At 35.5% G+C, this 20,889-nt stretch overlaps 1 protein-coding gene across 3 annotated transcripts; it reads left to right on the top strand.

The window, feature by feature from the left end:
* The first annotated feature begins 346 nt into the window (after window positions 1-346).
* On the top strand, window positions 347-16,519 carry LOC110692494 (cell division cycle and apoptosis regulator protein 1-like). 3 transcript variants are annotated; one of them, XM_021869506.1, is made up of 22 exons: window positions 347-531; window positions 1,097-1,170; window positions 1,295-1,495; window positions 2,466-2,750; window positions 5,582-5,679; window positions 5,923-6,588; window positions 6,692-6,737; window positions 7,452-7,544; window positions 7,651-7,706; window positions 8,113-8,230; window positions 10,775-10,986; window positions 11,085-11,148; window positions 12,523-12,696; window positions 13,326-13,356; window positions 13,431-14,548; window positions 14,633-14,707; window positions 14,833-14,907; window positions 14,981-15,370; window positions 15,528-15,704; window positions 15,783-15,824; window positions 15,910-15,972; window positions 16,111-16,519. In XM_021869506.1, the coding sequence occupies exons 2-22, from the start codon at window positions 1,099-1,101 to the stop codon at window positions 16,207-16,209; spliced, it is 4,155 nt and encodes a 1,384-aa protein (XP_021725198.1). In that variant the 5' UTR covers window positions 347-531; window positions 1,097-1,098; the 3' UTR covers window positions 16,210-16,519. The 3 variants fall into 3 exon arrangements, with proteins under 3 accessions (XP_021725198.1, XP_021725196.1, XP_021725197.1); XM_021869504.1 differs by having other exon boundaries at window positions 354-531; window positions 15,495-15,704; XM_021869505.1 differs by having other exon boundaries at window positions 355-531; window positions 13,434-14,548; window positions 15,495-15,704.
* The last annotated feature ends 4,370 nt before the right edge of the window (window positions 16,520-20,889 follow it).

The raw sequence follows: 20,889 nt of genomic DNA on the forward strand, positions 1-20,889 counted from the left end.
ATTCAAATTGCATTACCAATTACATTAGTGATTAATATCAACTAAAACCCTAATTCCACAATTCGCTAATAATTCAATCAACATTGGACCCATTCATTGTCGCAAAATCGCACCTTTAAACCCTAAAGTACAACTACTACCAATTGAAATTTACCTCGTCCCTTCATTGGAAACACGAAGGCTTCCCCGATCAATACCCCTCCTATCGTGGACGAAAATGGTGAACAACAAACCTCTGCAATGGACGAAGGATTAACTCTACACAAGCGAGAAATTACCAAAATGCCCTCGTGCTATTTACAGCACGGTGCAGAGATATACCCCGAGAAACTTGTATTTACCCCTATTTTATACTCGTACATAATTATTTAATTACATATGTTGATTTAATCTTCCTTTTTACTAAATGTTTTCATTTTTTTTTTCTCCGAAGCTTTAACTTATACGCTGCATCCCTCTCCTCCATTGAAGCGAACTCTGATTTCTCCATTGGAACGGGGTCATCACTCCTCCATTGCAGCTCCTTTTGAGGTAATTTATTTTTGCTTTTTCTGTAATAATCGAATATCAATTTCACAATCTAGGGTTTATTTTCACACTATCGCTAATGTAATTTTCAGTAGTTGTTTTTAGGGTTCTTCTTATATAGATTATTAACCTATTGGTTATAATTTTTGATGTTAGGAAAGATTATAACGATTGAATTTGTTGTTAGATTTCTGTTATGTGCTCTATGAATTGATAATCTTAAGCGAGAAGAATTTTATGTGGTTTTTGGAGCCTAATTTTATAATTGAAAAAAAATTTGGTTGCTAATTTGTTGCAGGGTTTTGTTTATAACCCTTCAATGTTAGGATGGAAGTATAATAATGGAACTTTTCTCCCTGGGTTCAGGGCGGCTACCCCTCTTCCCCCGGCTCAGGGCGGCCGCTACATCTGCCTTGGGCAGCCGCCTCTTTAGCCCTGGCTCAGGGATTTGCCTGGAATTGTAATGTTCATGCCACCATTTAATGCTAACTTGCTAGACGCGCATTGTTTATCTCGTATGTGTATATTTATGAACATGGACCTGATTTATTTGTCATTAACTTTGCAGGGATGTATTCCTCCAGAGGAAGTGATTCATATGGGCAGCAGTCCTACACTGCGCAATCATCTTATGGGCAAAATGTAAATATTATTGAGCCTTCACTCAGATATTTCTCTTTTTGCTTATCCATGTTTAAGGCATTATATGTCCTTTTAATGGGGTTTTGAATCCGAAGCTCATATCTGCCTCTCGTTTTTTATGCAGCCTTCATCTGCATATCCTGGGAGTTCTGCTGGTGGATCGACTAGCAGTTCTCAGTTGACCATGGGGTCTCGACATCCTTCGATTTTGGGTGGTCCTCTTGAATCAGAACTTGGTGGATTTAGAGCTCATCCTGCAGCAGCACAGTATGGAGGACAATATGGTTCCTTATATGGCCAATCTTCACTGAGTGCTGGTCAGCAGGTCAGTGAAAAACTGGTATTAAAGATGTTGGAATAATTGATGAGGTGGCATGATATGCCTTTCATCCAGGATAAGGTTTCGAGTCACTTATGTGCTTCATGGGCAAACAAACCACACCCAAATCACCGGGACCTAGAGTTCAGGGTTGGTATACCTTGGAGGCTGGATCAAACCATGCTGCGGGGCTTTAATTTGATTATTTTATAAAATGGGAAGCATTATAAGAAGCTTATTGCTGAGCAATATTGTCTTATCAATTTCCCTCACAGCCATTTAGCATTCCTCTTTCTTTCGATCTTTGGCTTTTCGCCCTTCCGTTGTACCCATGCTATCTCTTTCGCTACTTCCTCTCATTCTAGACCCTTCTGTGTGGCTGGTCCTTCCTCATCATCGATATTCTTGTTTTCCTTTCCTCTTTAATTTCTTGTCCATTTCAGTTATTTAAACCACTTTTAATGATTTTATCTAAAAACCTGGTCTAGCTCACCCAGCTAATTGAAAATGATGGCAGAATTGATTTGGTGGTTGATGATTTCATGGAGAGAAAGAATATATAAGTTAGTGTGCTTGGGAGGGAGGGGGGGACTGAGGGTTATTTTTATTTGTTTCTTTCCCTGTTCTATTATCTGATGAGATTTCTGAACAACCAGCTTTTGGAAAATGGGGATATCAGTTTTTACTCTTGTGAACTACTTTTTCATTCTCTTTAAATCACAATGTAACCCTTTTTTTTTTTTTTTTTTTTTTTTTTTCGGGAAGTTGTGAATTTTTTGCAGCATTACTTCATTTGACTAATGCCAACCCAATTGTTTTCCTCTGAATTATGATTGCTCTTAAGCCTCGTATTTTAAAACTTATCAATCATTAATTGACATTGCCATTACTTGTCTAGTTTTAAAATTGCTTACCCATGTTAGTATATTTAGTAGTTTTTGCTCGTTAATTATGACAAGTCTTTTTGTTTTTGAAGGGCACTTCTGCAAGTGTCAAGGGATCTGGGCCATCTACTATGGAAGGACGTACTGGTTATGGTTCAGGGATAGCAGATTCCCCAAAGTATACCGCTAAGGACTATGTGGCTGCTGCTAGCCATGGATATGGCCACAAATCTGAGCTCTTAATTCCTGATAAGATGGCTGATTATGTATCACTTGAAAGAAGGCAATTTGCTGAAAGGCAGGGGGGTTATATGGGAAGAGATCTGCCAGTTGAGGCTGGTGGAAGATATGCTGATTCTGTTGGCTATGCTCATAAGGTATATTTTTTTGCCTCTTTCTTTGAATTTTTATGCTTGATCTTTTGTTATCTTTATTTTTTCCTTTTGATTTGGAGTTGGATAGAGAGGTGGGGAGGGAGGGGGGGGGGGAGGGTTTTGGATTTGTTGTTCTGTATGCTGGTTTAGTTTTGTGATTCTTACTTTTTGCTCATTTGAGCTTTTGCTTACTTATAAGACCATTTTTGTTAAACAACGCCCTTAATTCACTTGCCTACTTCTTTTGAAAATCATGGGTGAACGCCCAGGTAAAAATCATAAACCCGCGTATGTGAAAACGCCCAGATATTTTGTATAACCGTGTGGGTTCATGAAAAATTTGGGCGTTTCTGCCTGGTAGTTCTAAATGTTTAGGCGTTTGGGTTTGTTTTTTTGGACTACCATGGCAGAAACGCCCATTTTTTTCATAACACCGCACAGTTATATGAAATTGTTAGGCGTTTTTAAAGAATCTTCGTATGGTGAAAAAAATCCAGAAATTTTGTACAACAGCCTTGAAATTTATAGGGAAAAATTATAAACCCGCGCGGTTATATGGTAAAACAACCCAGAAATTTCGTATAACTATGCGATTTTACGAATTTTTGTGTATTCAACCTTGATTTTAAAATTAAATGTTTACGGCTTTGTCAGAACATACAAAAAAATATCACCACATTTTCTCTAGCAAATGTCCCTTAATTGGTGGTGTTAGGTGGTGGTTTAATTTGTTAGGAGGATAGCGTATGTTCTCGATCTAGAGGGGTGAAAATCATAGTGTCCATAAAGTATATGAAAACGGTAAATTCGTCCATTTATTTTAAAATGTGGGCGTTACTCGGTAAAATAAGGGCGTCGTTTAGCGTTTCACCTTTTTTTTTTTAAAAAAAGGTAAAGTTTTACAATATTTGTTTAATGAGTCCTCTGTCGGTGGATTGTCATTTTAGCATACTTAAAAATCCATCTAAGCAATTTGAGGTTCACTTAATTGGCATTTCATTTATTAAGTAGTCTGTAATTGTAAATATTTTTTTCACACACAAGCCAAGCATGTTATCTGTATTGATCTCCTCCTTATTCATTAATACCATTGAGTTGATTTAAGAGCTGGTAAGTTGAGTGCTATTGCAGTCACTGGTAGGGAGATATATGTCAATTTAAGTGCGTGTTGAACCAAAAGTGATCTGATTCTACCTTCTTACTTGTATGTTAAGTTCATTGCAGAGTCTGTAGATGGTTGTCATTTTTGTATGTTGTGTGTTCGTGGTTTGTTGATTTTTATTTTTTTTTCTTTGAGGTACTCCATTGTTATTTTCAAGTTACACCTGCCAAAGCGGCAATTAAATAACTTCATTTTAATGTTACATCTTTCCTCCCATCGTCCCCACTCAAACTCACTACTACTTTTTTTTTTTTAGGAAAAATTGATTCTAATAATCCCACCTTTATACGGGATATTCTTCTATTGGTCCCTAACTTGTTGGTAACCGGTTTTCATAGGTTAATGTGCCATGTGTCGTTTTTTAATTGGTTGAAAAATAAAACCTAAAAAAAAAATTGAAAAAATAAAAAAAAATAAAACTGAAAAATAAAAAAATAAAAAACAAAACTGAAAAAAAAGCAAAACCCACCAACCACCTCCACCACCGGAACCTAACCTTACCTTAGCCCCATAAAAACCGGCCGGCCGCCACCCTACATCCCTGAAAATGGCCGGCCGGAACCCACCATTACCGAAAACCACCCCACTAACCAAAATCAACTCTCGAAATCATCCCCAACCCGAATCCCATCCCCGAAACCACCACAACCACCACCCTAAAAACCCCACCCAACTGCCGAAACCCCCTTCTAATCGAAGAATATTCCCTCTTAACCGCCAAAAACCGCCGAAAATGCCTGAATCTCTTACCCAAATTCAACCTCAAGCCATCCCTTGAAATTGATTCATTGAATTTTTTTTTTTTAATTCATTGAAATTAAGGGCTTCGATGGTTTTCGTGGGTGTGAGGGTTGGAATCGGGCCGGATTTTGTTGGGTAAAGGTGGGAATGGGGTTCCGGCCGTGGGAATGGGGGTTCGGCGGTGGAGGAGGGGCTGCTGTAGGTTGGGGTTAGGGACCTAGGGTGTTCGTTTGGGGCTGGCTTAGTTTAAAAAAAATTAGGTTTTCTTTTTTTTTTTTAAGTTTTTTTTTTTTTTTTTTTTACCATTTTTAACTAATTATTTAGTGACACGTGTCACTCAAATTAAAAAAAAAAGTTTATTTGATGTTCAGGTTACCGGTCATAAGGGACCAATAGAAGAAAATTCTCTATAAGGTGGGATTATTAAATAATAATTTAAAGGTGGGATTATTAGAATCAATTTTTCCTTTTTTTTTTTAAATATTTTTTCCCCTCACATCCTATACTTTTCAATAAAATATGAACTCCACTATCTTTTCTAAATTTCAACTACCCCACTTACCTCTTATGATATTAAAGTCAATTTGATTGCCTAAAACTATGTGCCGTTCAAAGTGTAACACTTACAATAAAAATGAGGGAGTATTAAAATTGATGTCGACTTTCAGTGATATTGTCACAAGTCATTTCAGCTTCATGTCTGTAATGACTAATGATATAGACCAGCTGTTACTATGTTATTTCCTCAGATTAACTTTCTTTAGTACCCCTGTCGGAGGTTGCTATCTACATTGACAGGCTAAGTATTATACTGTTCTCTCTCTAGAATATAGAATTTGCTTGATTGAGGTTCTTGTTGTGGTTCCTGTTGTCCAACTTTTGTGGTCCATGTCTGGCAACCCGGTTTTAATTAATTTTGTTTCTTCAACAGTCTGAGATGTATGATCGTCTGGATCAGGCTTCAATTCTTCGACAAGAGCATATGTTGAAATCTCAGTCACTGCAATCTGCTTCTCATGAGGCTTCCAGGTACTTTTCATTGATGTCAACTTTACTGAGTACACAGACTCCTTAAAGTTTTGTTTTGTGGATAGCATCCTATAAGCTGTTGCTCTGAGATTTTTCTGCATGAATAGTACTATCTAATCATCAATAAATATTGCTCTGGTTGTCAACCACCTCCATGATTATGATATTGTGGTGCTTGTATGCAGCATTACCAATCACTATTTATATTCCTCTTTACACTAAATAGCAACACGTTTCTGGCAGACAAGCTGATTATCTTGCTGTAAGAAGTGGTACATTTCGTCATCCAGCCCAAGAGCTTGTGTCTTATGGAGGAAGACTCGAGGCTGATCCTCGTGTATCAGCTGTTGGGAATTCACCATATGGTGGACAACCAGCTCCTTCTATCTTGGGAGCTGCTCCTCAGAGGAATGTAGATGATATTGTGTATGCTCAAACTTCATCAAATCCTGGTTATGGAGTAAGCCTTCCTCCGGGTAGGGACTATGGCATGGGGAAAGGGCTACATGGAACTGCTCTTGATTCCGACTTTCCCGGTAGCCTTTCATCACGTAGTGGACTTTCAAGAGTGGATGATTTAAAAGACGATAGATATCCTCGGGTACTTGATGTGAGAGAAGATGAGCGTCGCAGGGAGCAATTGCGTGATAAAGAACGAGAAAGAGATAGGGATCGAGAACGGGAACGCGAACGTGATCGAGAAAAGGAGCGTGAAAGAAAGCGCCTTTTAGAGCTTCGAGAAAGGGAGCGTGAACGTGAACGTGATCGTGATCGTGAGCGCAAACGAGCACTTGAAAGCAGACGTGATCGAACTCCACCAAAATCATCTAAGGATCGCCGCGGTTCCTCATTGACGAAGGATGGAAAACCCTCAAGACGGGACTCTCCTCGCCGTGAAGCTCTTCATAGGTGGATGATGATAGTTTGAATTTATCATGCTGTAGTTCTCTATATATCGTTTCTCGCATATCCTGAAGCTTCTTTACTAACTTGTTGTTCTATTACGCTGAAGGATCCATTCACCTGTTAGAGAAAAAAGGAGGGAATATACTTGCAAGGTAAATATATATCAAAAGAGCCTACCCTCTCTGTATTATAATTGTATCATCTGGCCTCTCTCTATGGGTATATGAAATTGGATGCTGCTTAGTTTTTTATCACATGGCTCCTTCCACTCCTTCTAGAGAGCTGTTTACTTATTCTGGCAAATCTTCTTGACTCTTGCCTTCACCAACTTTTTTCTTGATCATCTTCTTGGTACTTTCTCGAATGAGATCTTACAGTCTGGATACTTCCTTTTGAGCCTGACAGATTATGCTCATCTTTTTATTTTCTTTCCTTCTATAATCATGTACCTTCTTTACCTTACCTAGTCACCTGGCTTGCTCTTCTTCTTTCCCTCATCCGCAAATTTCACAACTCTTTTCCTATGTCTGTGCATTAATATATATTCTAATTTTTGAGTATTTGTGGTTTTTGAGTGCCTTTGGATGTATGAAATACCCCCAAGAGTATTAAGAACATGTATCCATACATGATTAGCATGAAATTATCTGTAGGAGTTGATATCTCAGATTATCATTTATTTGTAGCAATTTGGTCTTTATAGTTGGCTTATATATGAGGAATGAAATGATCTGCCACTGGTGTTCTTTTTGATTGGGCATGCCTCGAATGTATTGTAACATCTACGTAGCTCACACCATAGCTGGTTGGGTACTTACTAATTAGCTTATGCCTGACTCTGCTTTATAATTATCTTTTGTCATCAGGTTTACACTTCTTCTTTGGTAGATGTGGAGAGGGATTATCTATCACTAGATAAGCGTTACCCAAGGCTTTATATATCACCTGATTTCTCAAAGGTTTGTCATGATGTGCAAATAAAAAAAAAATTATTTAAACTTGGTTTATTCCAGGGCTGCTTATTGAAATTCATATTCCTTAATTTGATTGAATCCCAATCTCAAGGTGGTGGTTAATTGGCCAAGGGTGAATTTGAAACTTCCGATGTACACTCCTGTCAGGTATCTGTCTACTTAGCATCTTTTCTCCACTCCCTCCTCTATCTCCCCCCTTCTATTGCATACCTCTAGGATTTATGAATATGAAACAATACCTTACACTTCGTAACAAGTAATTATTAGAAATAGGCCAAATAACTGAGAGTTTGTATTGCTAAATTATGCCATGCATGCATTAAGTCGAGTACAAACACTGAATGTCATCAATGCAGTTTTCCACTGTTTGATGTGCAGCGTAGTACCTAGATCTATCAATTTTGTAGAGTTTGTCTATTTATTATAGCTAAGGTATATAATACAGCAGTTTTTGGTGAGAGCTATTATGTTTTTGCTTTGTTTTGTATATCCCTTCGTAACTTAAATTTGAAGTAAAATTTCTATTTTGTTTCCCAAATAATTTTGGAAACAGTTTTGAGCATGACTTTGCGGATGATGCGAGTGGTGCAGTTCAGAAAGAGCTCTCTACAAAGCATTCAGATACAAATACTGCTAATCCAGAGCGTAGGGGCACAGTATGGAATGCAAAGGTGAATCATTTACCCCCTTTCCCTCTACCAGCTAATAAAATGTCTTAAGTATAAAGGATATACGTGTGGAGTTTTCCTTACAAGTCCGTAAGTTGAAATCTTCTCTCAAACAGAGTGTGATTGAAAGCGGTCCTTACTCCATAGCTGATGGAAAATATAGAGAAATTTAAATTAATTTTAAAAACTTCGTGTAGGAGTGTTAGTTGTCTGGCATAATTGACTGACCATGTAGGAAATCAAAGGATGGCATGTTGCTGGGTTATTAGGCACTTGCAAATTTATGCCCTTTTTTGATTAAAAGTAGACTTTTCATGATTATTTAGATGTTTGTGCCTGCCATCCTCATGACTTGTATTGTTCTCTGTGTGAGGGCTTTGGAGTAGAGGCGTAGAACCATTAAGAACATTGTATTTAGAATGTTTTTTTTTACTTATATTTAAAGAGTGAAGGCTTTTTAAAACTTATTGAAAGGAGAAATCAGATTAGCAGCTGAACTGGATAAGTGAGACTGTAAAGGCGACTGTATAAGTTATTGGAGAAATTGACCTAGCACTTTTGAAGAGGCTATAGGCAGCAAAACCTTGGTTGCTTAAGAAAATATCCGTTACCTATTAAATAAACATGTGTCCATGCCCACACACACACACACACACATATTTTGACATATGCCCTCTATTTCACAAAGAACCACTCACTTTCCATTTTCATTCATTTCCTAAACAACTTATATCTTTATTCTTATTTGGCATATATTATGTGAAGTACAATATAACTTGTACTTGGCCACTCTCTCTTTCTCTCTCCCCCGTGTTCTCTCTTTTCCTTAAATATCTTTTTATAAATACTATTGCACTAGAAAAAAAAAGTGTGGCCCAATTTTCCACACGCTATTCTCTCTTGCAAAAATTTGTGTCTACAATGAGTACTTTGTGAAAGGAGGGAGTATCAAGATTTTAAATATTTGAAAAATGTCTAATAAGTAATTAGCTTTATTATAATATTTTTATCTTCAACGTTTCTAAGTTTTCTTAACTTTTGAGAATATAGCCTCATCTTTCTGGCTCTTGTTATAGCTCTTGTGCTACTTGGCTGATATTATTCAGACCATGAGGCTCTGTAGTGTGTGTTTTGAGCAACTTGCTGAATCTATTTTTATACTACCTCCGTTAACAATTATTTGCAACTTTTACAAAAAATGGACGCTAAAGATTATGTGCAACATTTCCAAACCTTTCCATATTTAGTAAAAAAATTAACAAAATTACAAAAATGCCCTTAAAACTTTATAACATCAATTATATTCTTAAAAACATGATTAATTAATTACTAATCTAACCTAATCAATCGAACTGCTCCTATCAAATTTAATTCATCTTCCCCAATAACTCGTTGAAATCAACCAAACTAGTTCAAAATCATCCAATTTCTCCACATTCATACCCTTATTTTTCACCTTCTTCATCTTCCCCATTACCTTTCTCCCTCCTCCTTCAAACTCATTCCATATCTGGTACGACGAAGAAGACGACGAAGAAGAAGACGACATAGGCTGTTGTTAGTGGGTTGGATGGGTATTCGGTGGGTGTGTCGGTTTCTTAGGTGGTTTTGGGTTTGAATTGGGGTGGGTCGTGATTCTGGGTTCGAGTTGGGGGTTTAGTTTCTGGTGGGTTGGTCGTTTTCGGTTGGTGGTCGTTCTCGGTGGGTGGTTTTCATAGGTGGTCGTTTTTGGTGTGTGGGTTTTGGTGGGTGATCGTGGATTTAAAATCTGGGTTCTGGTGGGTGGGTTTTGGAGGGTGGTCATCGATGTGGGTTTTGGTGTGTGTTTGTGGAGGTGGTGGTTCCGTCGGTGAGTTTCGGTGGCTGGGATGCTGGATTGCTGGATGGTTCTTTCAATATTTTTTTTTTAAGATTTGGATTGATTAACTATTAATGACGTACCCTTACTTTTTGTTAAGCACCTTTAAGAAGTTTTGCATTGGAGTCCGTTCCTCTCCCCAAAGTTGCACATAATCGTTAACGGAGGTAGTACATAGAATTTTCAGTTTGAAACCAAACCATCTTTTGCTCCATGTTGTCTTGTATTCTGGCTGTATGCTGCGTTTGAGGAGTCTCTTAAAAAACAAAGCTTTAGTCCCAAAATAATTTGGGCTCTGAGGAGTCTCATCAATTCCTTAAAGTTTGCTTCATTTTTCTTTAGGAGTGGTAGGAGTTGCAGCTTGGACTAAGATAATGCTGCCTGTTAGAAATTCTAAAAATGTTACTGTATGGGCCACAATATATTTAGTGAGGTGGTTGTGATTACAGTATTGGATTGTTATAGTTTCACTTATATAGTACTGGAGTGTCGAGACGAGTTGTAACTTAATGCCTTTAATTACATTGTATGGTGAAATAGCAAGAGGCAATGCAACCAGTGAATGTTTTAACGTGTTAACTTTTGAAGCTAGGTTAATCTATTTGGCGTATAATTTTTTTGCTCTATTTATGACAAGATACAGATGCAGGATGAAGTTTAATAGATTTATTTATTGAACTCTGTTACAGATGATTTTGATGAGTGGGCTTAGCAGGGGTGCTACAGAAGACCTCTGCTCTGAAAAGCTTTCAGATGATCGCATACCACATTTATGCAATTTACTTAGGTTTGCTGTGTTGAAAAAAGATCGTTCCTTGATGGCGATTGGAGGCCCTTGGGATGCTGTTGATGGTGGAGATCCATCACTTGATGAATCTTCATTAGTCCATACAATCCTCAGGTTTGTGAGTTTTGTGTCTGTATGTATTTGACCTGTTGGTGGAATATTGTGTGTGATGTTCACATAATGTGAAGGATATGACCTTTTATTTCTTGTAGATATGCAAAAGATTTGAGCCATCTTGATCTGCAGAATTGTCAGCATTGGAATCGTTTCCTTGAGGTAAAAAGCCTGTGGAATGTTGTCTACAGTTTCTAGGTAGATTGTTTTGAATATTGTAAATGGGGAATTTTTTACTTTGGTATTGCTCTGTACCATTACTGTGTGAACTGGGGTTATAGTTGGATTTAGTTGGTTTCTACACAAATATCTATAATCTTTTTACTATGCATTATGACTGAAAAGTACTTTGGTCAATTTAACCTATTATTCACATTTGTTATGTCACCCTTTCACCCCCAACTTGCTAATTTCCTTAATGAATGCAGTCAGTTGTAACTATGGTTCATGATAATTTATAGGTGTGTGCGCTGGCTTACTAATTAATTTCTTTAATTATTGTTAATTTCGATATATCTATGTACTATGGTGCAGTGGTTACATTAAGCAAGAATTTAGGATGATATTTTGTAATCCATTATTGAAGAATCCATAATATTAAATTTTCGTTTGTTTGACTATTCAAGTTAGGCTGATGATATATATATATATATATATATATATATATATATATATATATATATATATATATATATATATATATATATGGATGCCCTACTAGTAAATAGTATGTTGATTATATTATAGAACACCCTCTTTGGTTATCAGACAAGTAAGTATAAGGTAAAAGAATGATCTGATTTGCTGAATAATTGAGTACAGAAACATGAGATGTTTTTACATCATTCTTAAGGACTTAAGGTTGATTGCATGTCTTGTTTGTTATAAAAACAAAACCTCCCTTTCATATTGTTTGTAGGTAATGTATTATATCAATCAAAACCTTACTGGATTAGCATCCTTGTTAAGAATTCTTCTGTTTGCCTACCTGTATTATATTGAGGATGCATCCTGTTAATCTGTTATGTGACTTACATCATTTGTGAGTAGTGACTTTTGTACTATCTTTAAATACCTTTGGCCTTTTGCTGACATCTGATCTTACTATATCTGGTTTTGGGCTCTCTTAACAACTTAGCTAATACAACCCCCGTCCTTTAATGTTCTTGATGCTTATTAATTGCACAAGATCAAATAAAACAGGAGTTAAAAAGTGGGATAGGAACTTGCTAGTGGAAAAAGTAAATATATGGGCAAATATATATCTTTTTGTGTGGGGTAAGGGGGGTAAAGAGATATACATCATTGCCAAATATAGATAAAGTAGAAGTGTATAGAAATAAAAAGAACAGAGTTATTGGGAAGCGTATTAACGAACAGAAAGAAATGGATGTAGTAGTACCTTAACTGACTTAGTTAGCACTTAAGCAATATGTCAGCTGAGCTTAGCTAGTAAGGTCTTTGTAAATTGTACCAATGAGATTAGGTACTCTTTCACTTATTCGCTAAAGTCTTCAATGCTCCTCTGGTCTGCAGATACACTATGACAGAGTTGGCAAGGATGGCCTGTTTAGTCATAGAGAGATTACTGTACTTTTTGTTCCAGATCTTTCAGACTGTCTTCCTTCACTAAATGTATGGCGAGAGCAGTGGTTGGCACACAAGAAAGCTGTTGCGGGGCGTGAGAAGCAACTCTCTTTAGGAAAAGAGGTTTGTCTTGTGAGCAAAATTATTTACATTGTCTCAATTCTTTATTTTTTGTATGTCATTTTTTTTAAGCTTCAAAAACGCATTTTATACTATAATGCTTGGATTTATGGGTGAGTGCTTGACCCGGGTATGGATACAAGATTCAGACATGGGATTTTTTTTTAATATGAAGACTCAGGGACCTAGGTAACAAGTTTAAATATATTTAACGGACACAGAGCCTTGGGTATTATCTATTAAAAATATTTTTAATATGTTATCTTGTATTCAACTTTTAATGTTGTATATTTATTACTCGTATTTAATTTTTTAGATCTATTGATTTTACACTATAAAATTGATAGGAGTAACTTGTGTGTCTAAAAGTTTACTGTATAATATAAAAGGAATTGCCCCCCCCACCCCCCACCCCCCCCCCCCCCCCCCCCCCGGTCTCTCAAAATGTATCCCTTTGGCTTCTCCAATTGATCATGGTGTGTTCTGGACATTATTATATGTTGCTTATTGCACTGCAAGCTATAAGGAAATCTTTAAACATATGATTGTCAAGGTTATGGTTGTATTACTTAAATTATATTAATTCCCGAAAGCTTTCTATTTATTGATGCTCTTTGCATTATTCGATGCAGAAACCAAAGGACAAAAGAGATCCCCCTAAAGGTACTGGTCTTTGTAATGTGATGCACAGTAGTTATTTTCTTATCACATGCAGTAAATATATTTTCATTTTGTAGCAGAAAGCAGCTCTCCACGAGATTCTAAAAAAGCTGAGAAAAAGAAGGAAGTTGTGAACACAGAACAGGCATCCAATGCTCATAAAGAAAAAGATGGAGACTTGAAGAAGGCTAGCACGACTGATAAAGATGGAGAGAAAAGTGTCAAAAGTGCTGAGAAGAAAAAAGTGGATGAACTGACTGAAGAAGAAGCTAACAATGTAGAAAAGAAAGGGACAGGGGCTAACACTAGTGCTCAGAAGGGTGTGAAGCCTGCTAAGAAAAAAATTGTTAGGAAAATTGTCAAGCAGAAGGTTACTGACAAAGTAGTCACTGGTGAAAATGGAGGTAATGATAATAGTAAGTTGGAGGATAAGCTTGTTGAACCTATGGGTATTAACTCAGAAACTGGTCAGCAGGACTCATCACCTGCAAATGCCACTGGTGTTAAAACTTTTACAAGAAAGAAAGTAGCAAAGAAGCTATCAGAAGCTGATGCTGCCGTGAAAGAAGTGGACAAAGAATCTGGTTTAAAAAGTGAAATATCACCAGATTCTTCTTTAAATAAATCAGAGGAGAAGATAGATGCTACTGGTATCACTGTGGTGCGGGATGGTCCTGTAAAAAGAGTAGTGAAAAGGAAAATCATCAAGAGGGTGCCAAAAAAGAAGGCCACTGGTGTAGTAGCCAAGACTGTGACTAGCCAGGATGCTGGAAAGTTAGGTGGTAATGTAGGTGATGCTAAGGTAGATGGAGACAAGATAAGTGAGGGTGGAAACTTGGTAAAATGTGCTTCTACAACACAACCTGGAGTAGAGAGCTCTCAAAAGCATGATGATGGGGTGTCATCTAGTAAAGTTGGGAAGAGTGCTGACCAGGTCAAAGTAAAGGAAGAAGATATTCCTGATGAGAAGAAAGTTTCTGAGACTAAAAATGATCCTGTGAAAGACATCCAAATTGACTGCAAGGGAACATCAAAGGTTAAGGCAAAGGTAGCAGATGAGAAGGAGAGGAAGGAGAAGGATAAAAAAGATGAATTACGAAGCAAATCAAACAAAGATTCGGATCGAAAAAAATCAGATGAACCTCCTCGGCATCCTGGGTTCATTTTGCAAACAAAAAGTGGCAAGGAGACCAAAGTTCGTGTTTGTTTTTTCATTTCTGTATTATATTAATATTGGGTACCTAATATGCCATTGCCTGATTATGGAAAATTACTGCAGCTGCGATCATTGTCACTTTCTCTGGACTCATTGCTGGATTATTCTGACAATGATGTTGAAGAAGAGACATTTGAGGTCTGTTTAATTCTCCTGACCCTGCCCCTCTCCTTCAAACAATCCTTGCCGTGCTGTCTTTAACCTGTGTATGTTGTATCAGCCTAATCTACTGTTTTTTTATGATGGTTTTTTCATGCTCACAGCTCTCAGTATTCGCGGAGTCTTTCTATGAAATGCTTCAATATCAGATGAGTTGTCGTGTATTAACATTTCTACAGGTATGGATGTGTAGTTTCTACTGGAATTTGTCTTTCTAGTTTGTACATTATGCTTACATGGCTACTTTTACAGAAATTGCGCGTTAAATTTGTCACCAAAAGAAATAGACGGAAAAGAGAGAGGGAGCAAAATGATGAGAGAAAGGGAAAGGAGAAGGCATCAACAAAGCGTTTGAAAACTGAAGATATTCCTACTGAAGAGAAGTCTAGTAAACCCAAGCAGAAAGATGAAACTATTTCTAGTGATGAGAAGCTGATGCCTGAGGAGGATGACAAGGTTGTAAAGGGTGATGAATTAGAAAAAACTGATGATGCTGAAAAGGATATAGTAGAAGATGATGAAGAAATGATTGAAGAGGAGGATCCAGAGGAAGATCCAGAGGAAGATGATGAAGATGGTGAAGATGATGAAGATGATGAAGATATGCATGATGCAAGCCTTCAGAAAGACTCCTCCAAGGAGGTAAATGTTTATAATGCTTTTACATATAATGTTTTAGAATTAAATCTGATGTTTAATTTAGGAGCTTTGTACAACTATTTGCTCACTTGCTTTCGCCATTGACTTGTCGTGTTTTCTGACGTAGAATATTGAGTTGGGAAATATTGATGCTGAGCAGGATCAGAAACAGGATGATGGACAAGATGCAAAAAAGCAAGTTGCAGAAGATAATGCCTCATCCAGTGAGAAAAAAGCTGGCAGTGATGCAGAGGCCAGTAAACAAAAGGAAGCCAGAGCTGAGATTTCAAAGAAAGCTTCAGCTGATAAAGCACCAGTGGACAAAGAACTATTACAGGTAACTTTACAACAACTTAGATTTGAGTTCTGTTTTGTTCACATCATTTTTGCTGATAATGGTGGCTCATATTATCAGGCATTTAGGTTCTTTGATCGAAATAGAGTTGGCTACCTCAGGGTAAGCATGCAAACTTATTGTCTGTCTATCATAGAAGTGTAAGGTTAACTTAACCATTGACTTGGAAATGTGAACCTTTGTTCAGGTGGAAGATCTGAGGGTGCTAATCCATAATCTTGGAAAATTTTTCTCTCACCGGGATGTGAAGGTTAGAATATGCAGACATTCTGCCAAAAAAAAAAAAAAAAAAAAAGGAGAATATGCAGACATTATTTTGTCTTCTCTCCCGATGTTTCTCTGTAATTTGTAATTGAGGATCATGTCTGCTGTTTGTCTTATTTTGTAGGAACTTGTGCAAAGTGCTTTATTGGAAAGCAATACAGGACGGGATGACCGTATACTGTACGAGAAGTTGGTGAGAATGTCTGTTGACATGGATAAGTAATTGCTGTTTGGAATTCGATTTGATGTAGCTGTACAATGATGCTTATATACCTAACCTTATATCGTTTCAAATGAGGCAACGATAGTTCTGAATGGTAATTATTTTCAGATAGAAGCAGGTATTTGGGTAGTAGTTTCAAAATTTGTTGGCACTCAGGTGGTAAATTATGAAATTTTTTGGTTATAGAATTTGTGGAGTTGTGTTTGTCAGATTTCAATTTATCAATTTTGATATTGGATTGAATAGTTGCAGAAATTTGAATCAGGTAACACCGTAATATCTCCAGTTGAACTTACATTATTAATCGTCATTCTAATCTGTTTCAAAAATGTTTGTAGCTAGTCTAGCTACTTAAGTGCTTGTTTGTGGTTGAATTTTGGAATACAGCCTAGGAAGATGCTTTTTCCATGTAGCTGTATAGCCTGTATTTTCAAGTAATTGCACATTTATGTTTAGAGCAAACTCTTTTCTGCTCTGAATGTACAATAAATTTTTGTGCAATTTCTTTATATTATGGGTTAATTTACTACTTTTGGGGCGACTTAACTTTTATTGATTATCATTGTGCATTGATTTTTTAGGGCAAGTTCTTTCAATGGTATTATGGTCACCAATTACTAAAATACTTCGAAAGGGTTACATTATAAAGAGAGACTTCGTCAGACTAAAAAAATTTGTATCAAGGTGGTATATGATCATTTTGGGATACTTTTACATTTGGTTTGTAGTACTTGTAGACATTTTAATTAAAGATATTATTTGTCAAAGTTTATATTGACATACATGCCTAATTAAAATCCGATAATTATTTGAAACAAAGAGGGTATCAAATATCATTCAAAATGCATGTCACAATACCATGTTGTAAGTGAAAGAAAACAAAATAAGTAGGTTTTATATCAATGTAATTGGTGATACATTTGACAGTAGTCCACAATTACAGTATATAAAGCTGTGTTAGAAACTCTGTCTATTTTCTTTCATGTCTCAAACTTTTTTGGGTTTATTTTTTGTTTTGTTAGTATGGGCCAGCTTTATTCTCATCTAACTGTGGAAATATAGATATATCCTCTTATTTTGGTAGCAATTATTAAACAAGGGAGCATTAAATTCAGAGAAGTCATATTTTTCTTGGCAACGTACAATAATAACATACAAGTCATTTTCGTGAAGGAATCCTAAGGGTTTTATTTATGGAAAGTGGGCGAGTGTGGAAAGTTAGCTCATTTGTAGTTAATTAATGCACCAGCCCACTCTCATCTTACGCCGTCTCTCATTATTAAATTAACTTTTTGACTTATTTAATGTACTGAGTAGGATGGATTATATAAGATATCTCACATAACTATACTTATTTAATAAATTATTGAATGTCATTCCCGAGAAAGCCTAGACGGCTAGACCTTTACTTAACATACTAGGATAGACCCTTAGTCTAATTAGAATTACGTATTCATTTGGGAAACTAATTACATGTATAAATGACAAACCTTGAAAATTAAATCCGACTAAAACGCTCCATACATGATAATCTACTGTACAAGCAATAATTCTATGGTATATATATTGAACAAAAGGACATCGTGAAGAAAAAGACTTGATAATATAGTCTACAAGCTAAATAATAATACATTCAATAATACAACCAATAATTTTAGTTCTGAATTGTTTTCTTTCTCTAATAAGTCGTATTTTCTCAGTCACCTCGAAGTGAAAGGGAGTAGGGTATGAAATAGGAAAGACAAGAAATGAAATTTCACATGAATTTTTGATGATAAAGAATCTTTAATTATTCATGATTAATATAGTTTCGAAAAATATTGTGTAGAACGGACTCATGTGAGTCCATTCTACTAACAGGCCCGCGTGCGGCCCGTTTTATAATAATTCGGCCCGCGCGCGGCCCGACTAATAAATATCAATGATTTTTTTATTTAAAAAAAAAACAAAATTCTTCCAACGTTCCGCCTTTCTCCTTCTTCTTCTTCCCCACGTTTTCTCCATTACTATCAACTTAACTACATTTTCCCTAAAATTTCGCATCACTCCTTCATTTTCTAGCTTATATTTTACTTACATGTACTTAATTTTTATTTTTTTTACATTAACCCTAATTTTCGTCTTCCTCAACTACATTAATGGCTGACCTTCCCCCTGTTGATGATTCTTCTCCTTTAAAAGTTTATATGAAACGAACTAAATGATCATCAAAACAGCCTCCGAAGATAGTTGAAATGGCAGAAAGGTTAATAAATTTCGTAGTTATTTTTAGGTTATTCTTTTTTAAAAAAAAATTGTCAGTAATTTTTTTTTTATTCTTGTTATTGTTTTGCAGGGATGATTCACAGCATCCGAAGAAGCGTGGTCCTAAACAAGGTTCTAAACGAAGTCGATCTGTGAGGTGTGATATTCGAAATAAATTCTTTTAAATTCGGAAAAATATTGTTTGTATATTCAGATGCACACCAGGTGTTCGATGAAATGTAAATTGTTGTTTTTACTTTGAATATTCGTGTGTAGGATTATGTTATTTTTGATGGAATTACATTTGTTGTAATTTTGATTATATTGAGGATTGACTATTGTATAGTCAGGAATTATATTTTTTATATCAGAAATAAGCATTTTATTATATTATCTTTAATTGTATTATTTTATTTTGATAATAGTATATGTTTTTCAGGATTTAGATGATTTTCATCAGAAATTAAGTTCTTGTTGTTTGTATTCAAATTACTTCATTAATGAATAATTTATGTTATTTTTGATAATAGTTTATGTTAGTTAGGATTTAGATGATTTCCATCAGACATTAACTTCTTGTTGTCAGTATTTTATTACTTTATTCATGAATAATGTATCTTCAATCAGTATTAAGCTTATTTTGGTCAGAATTTAAGTTAATTTTGTCAGGAAAAAGATAAGTAGTCTCATAAATAAGATTGCTTTTATCAGGGATAACATATTATTGTCAACAATAATTAAGTTCTATTTTTTATCAGGATTAATATTATTTCTTTCATAAATGAAGATATTATTGTCAGAAAAAATATAATTATGCTCAGAAATAAGATTATTTAAATTAGGTCTAAGATATGTGTCATTACATTTCATATTGCTTTCATCAGGTTTAACATTATGTCTGTCAGGAAAAAGATAATTATGCTAAAAAATAAGTTTACTGTCATCAGGGATAACATAATTTTTACCAGGAATAAGTTTGTCTTATTCATCTTTTTTATTTTTTCAGTGCTCTTACTGAAGATGATATTTCAGACCTTGAAATTGGTACTAAATCTGGTCCTAGTTATCTTTGTAGAATTATGGAAGATTTTAGTGATGAGCAAAAGAAGGATGTTATAGAGATTGGTTTTGGTGGATTGCTTCATATGAATTTGCAGGAAAATATCAGTCATCAGTTGTACAACTATATAGTAACTCATTATAATCCTCATGCTAGAAATCTTATTGTTGGTAAAAAGGAACATGCAATTCATATTGATAGTTCTGATATTGCTGATGTGTTAGGTATTCCTTTTACTGATATACCTGCGAAAGAGATTTCTAAAAACAAGAAATCAATCAATCCTGATGAATATTTGAAGATAGAGTGGAGGAGGTTCTTGGGTTTAGATATAGAGGATGACTCTCAACAGGGAAATGAAGCTGAAGCACAGAAGCAAAAGAAGAGGAAAACAGAAGAAAAAGCTGTTCTGGGTAGGAAGAAGAAGAAGACATATGTCGACATTCTTACTTATAAGATGTTGTTTGAGAAATATAGACATAGTGGTGCTGAATTTAAAAAGATGTTTGTTATGTTTGCTGTGTCTACAATCCTGGCTCCAATTGGTGATAAGTCTCCTAATTTTAATATCATCAAGTCTTTAGAAGATGTGTGTTTCATTAAGTCCTTCAATTGGGCTGGTTATGTTATGGACTTCTTATGTGGGTCAATAGCAGATATTCAAGCCTTTGTTTTGAAAAAAAAGGAAGGAAAGGAGTTGAAAACAAAATTTAAACAAGTAAATGGATATCTAGTTGCTTTTGCAATTGCATTTTTACAAAAGTTTGAGTTTGGGACAACTTTACATCGCAAGCCGTTTATTTTGAACTGGAGTTGTGAGAGTTTGAATGAGAGGATTAAGTCTGTTGCAGAAAATATGGATTATGGTACTGTGAAACTGTACCCTGCTGCCATACCAAAACAATATGCTGGCAAATCTGAACAGGCTCTTCTTAAAACTTTAAGGCTGGACAGTATTGAATTTAAGATTGAAGACAGTGATGAAGATGAATATTTGGATGAAAGGCAAGTTGAAAAAAAGGAAAGAAAGAAGGAAGATCAGGTTGTACAATCTACTAGCTTTGAATTGAAGGATATAGATGACAAAGCTAGATATGTAATGTACAAGATTCCTAAAGAGTTTCCTACTGATGCTGAGATTGATAATATGGATATCGATGTAAGTTTAAACTTCCATATTTTTATTATATTTTTAGATTTTGTATAATTTGCTTTTATCAGAATCAACATTAATATTGTCAGTTAGAAATTAGATTACTATTATCAACAATAATAAACTGTTAGTCAGGAATATGGTAAATTTGGTCAGGAAATGAAATTAATATATTAAGGTTATTGTTGATTTATTTACATTGCTGTAATTTGATAATACATTA

This window comes from Chenopodium quinoa, unplaced genomic scaffold, assembly GCF_001683475.1.
Source record: "Chenopodium quinoa cultivar QQ74 unplaced genomic scaffold, ASM168347v1, whole genome shotgun sequence".
NCBI classification, from domain to species: Eukaryota; Viridiplantae; Streptophyta; class Magnoliopsida; order Caryophyllales; family Amaranthaceae; genus Chenopodium; species Chenopodium quinoa.

Excerpts from the sequence above, each read along its gene's own strand:
- LOC110692494 (XM_021869504.1), top strand. The coding sequence starts at position 1,099 with ATGTATTCCTCCAGAGGAAGTGATTCATATGGGCAGCAGTCCTACACT. Across the intron at positions 6,738-7,451 it reads GGAGGGAATATACTTGCAAG|GTTTACACTTCTTCTTTGGT; the intron begins GTAAATATATAT and ends TTTTGTCATCAG. Across the intron at positions 13,357-13,430 it reads CAAAAGAGATCCCCCTAAAG|CAGAAAGCAGCTCTCCACGA; the intron begins GTACTGGTCTTT and ends TTCATTTTGTAG.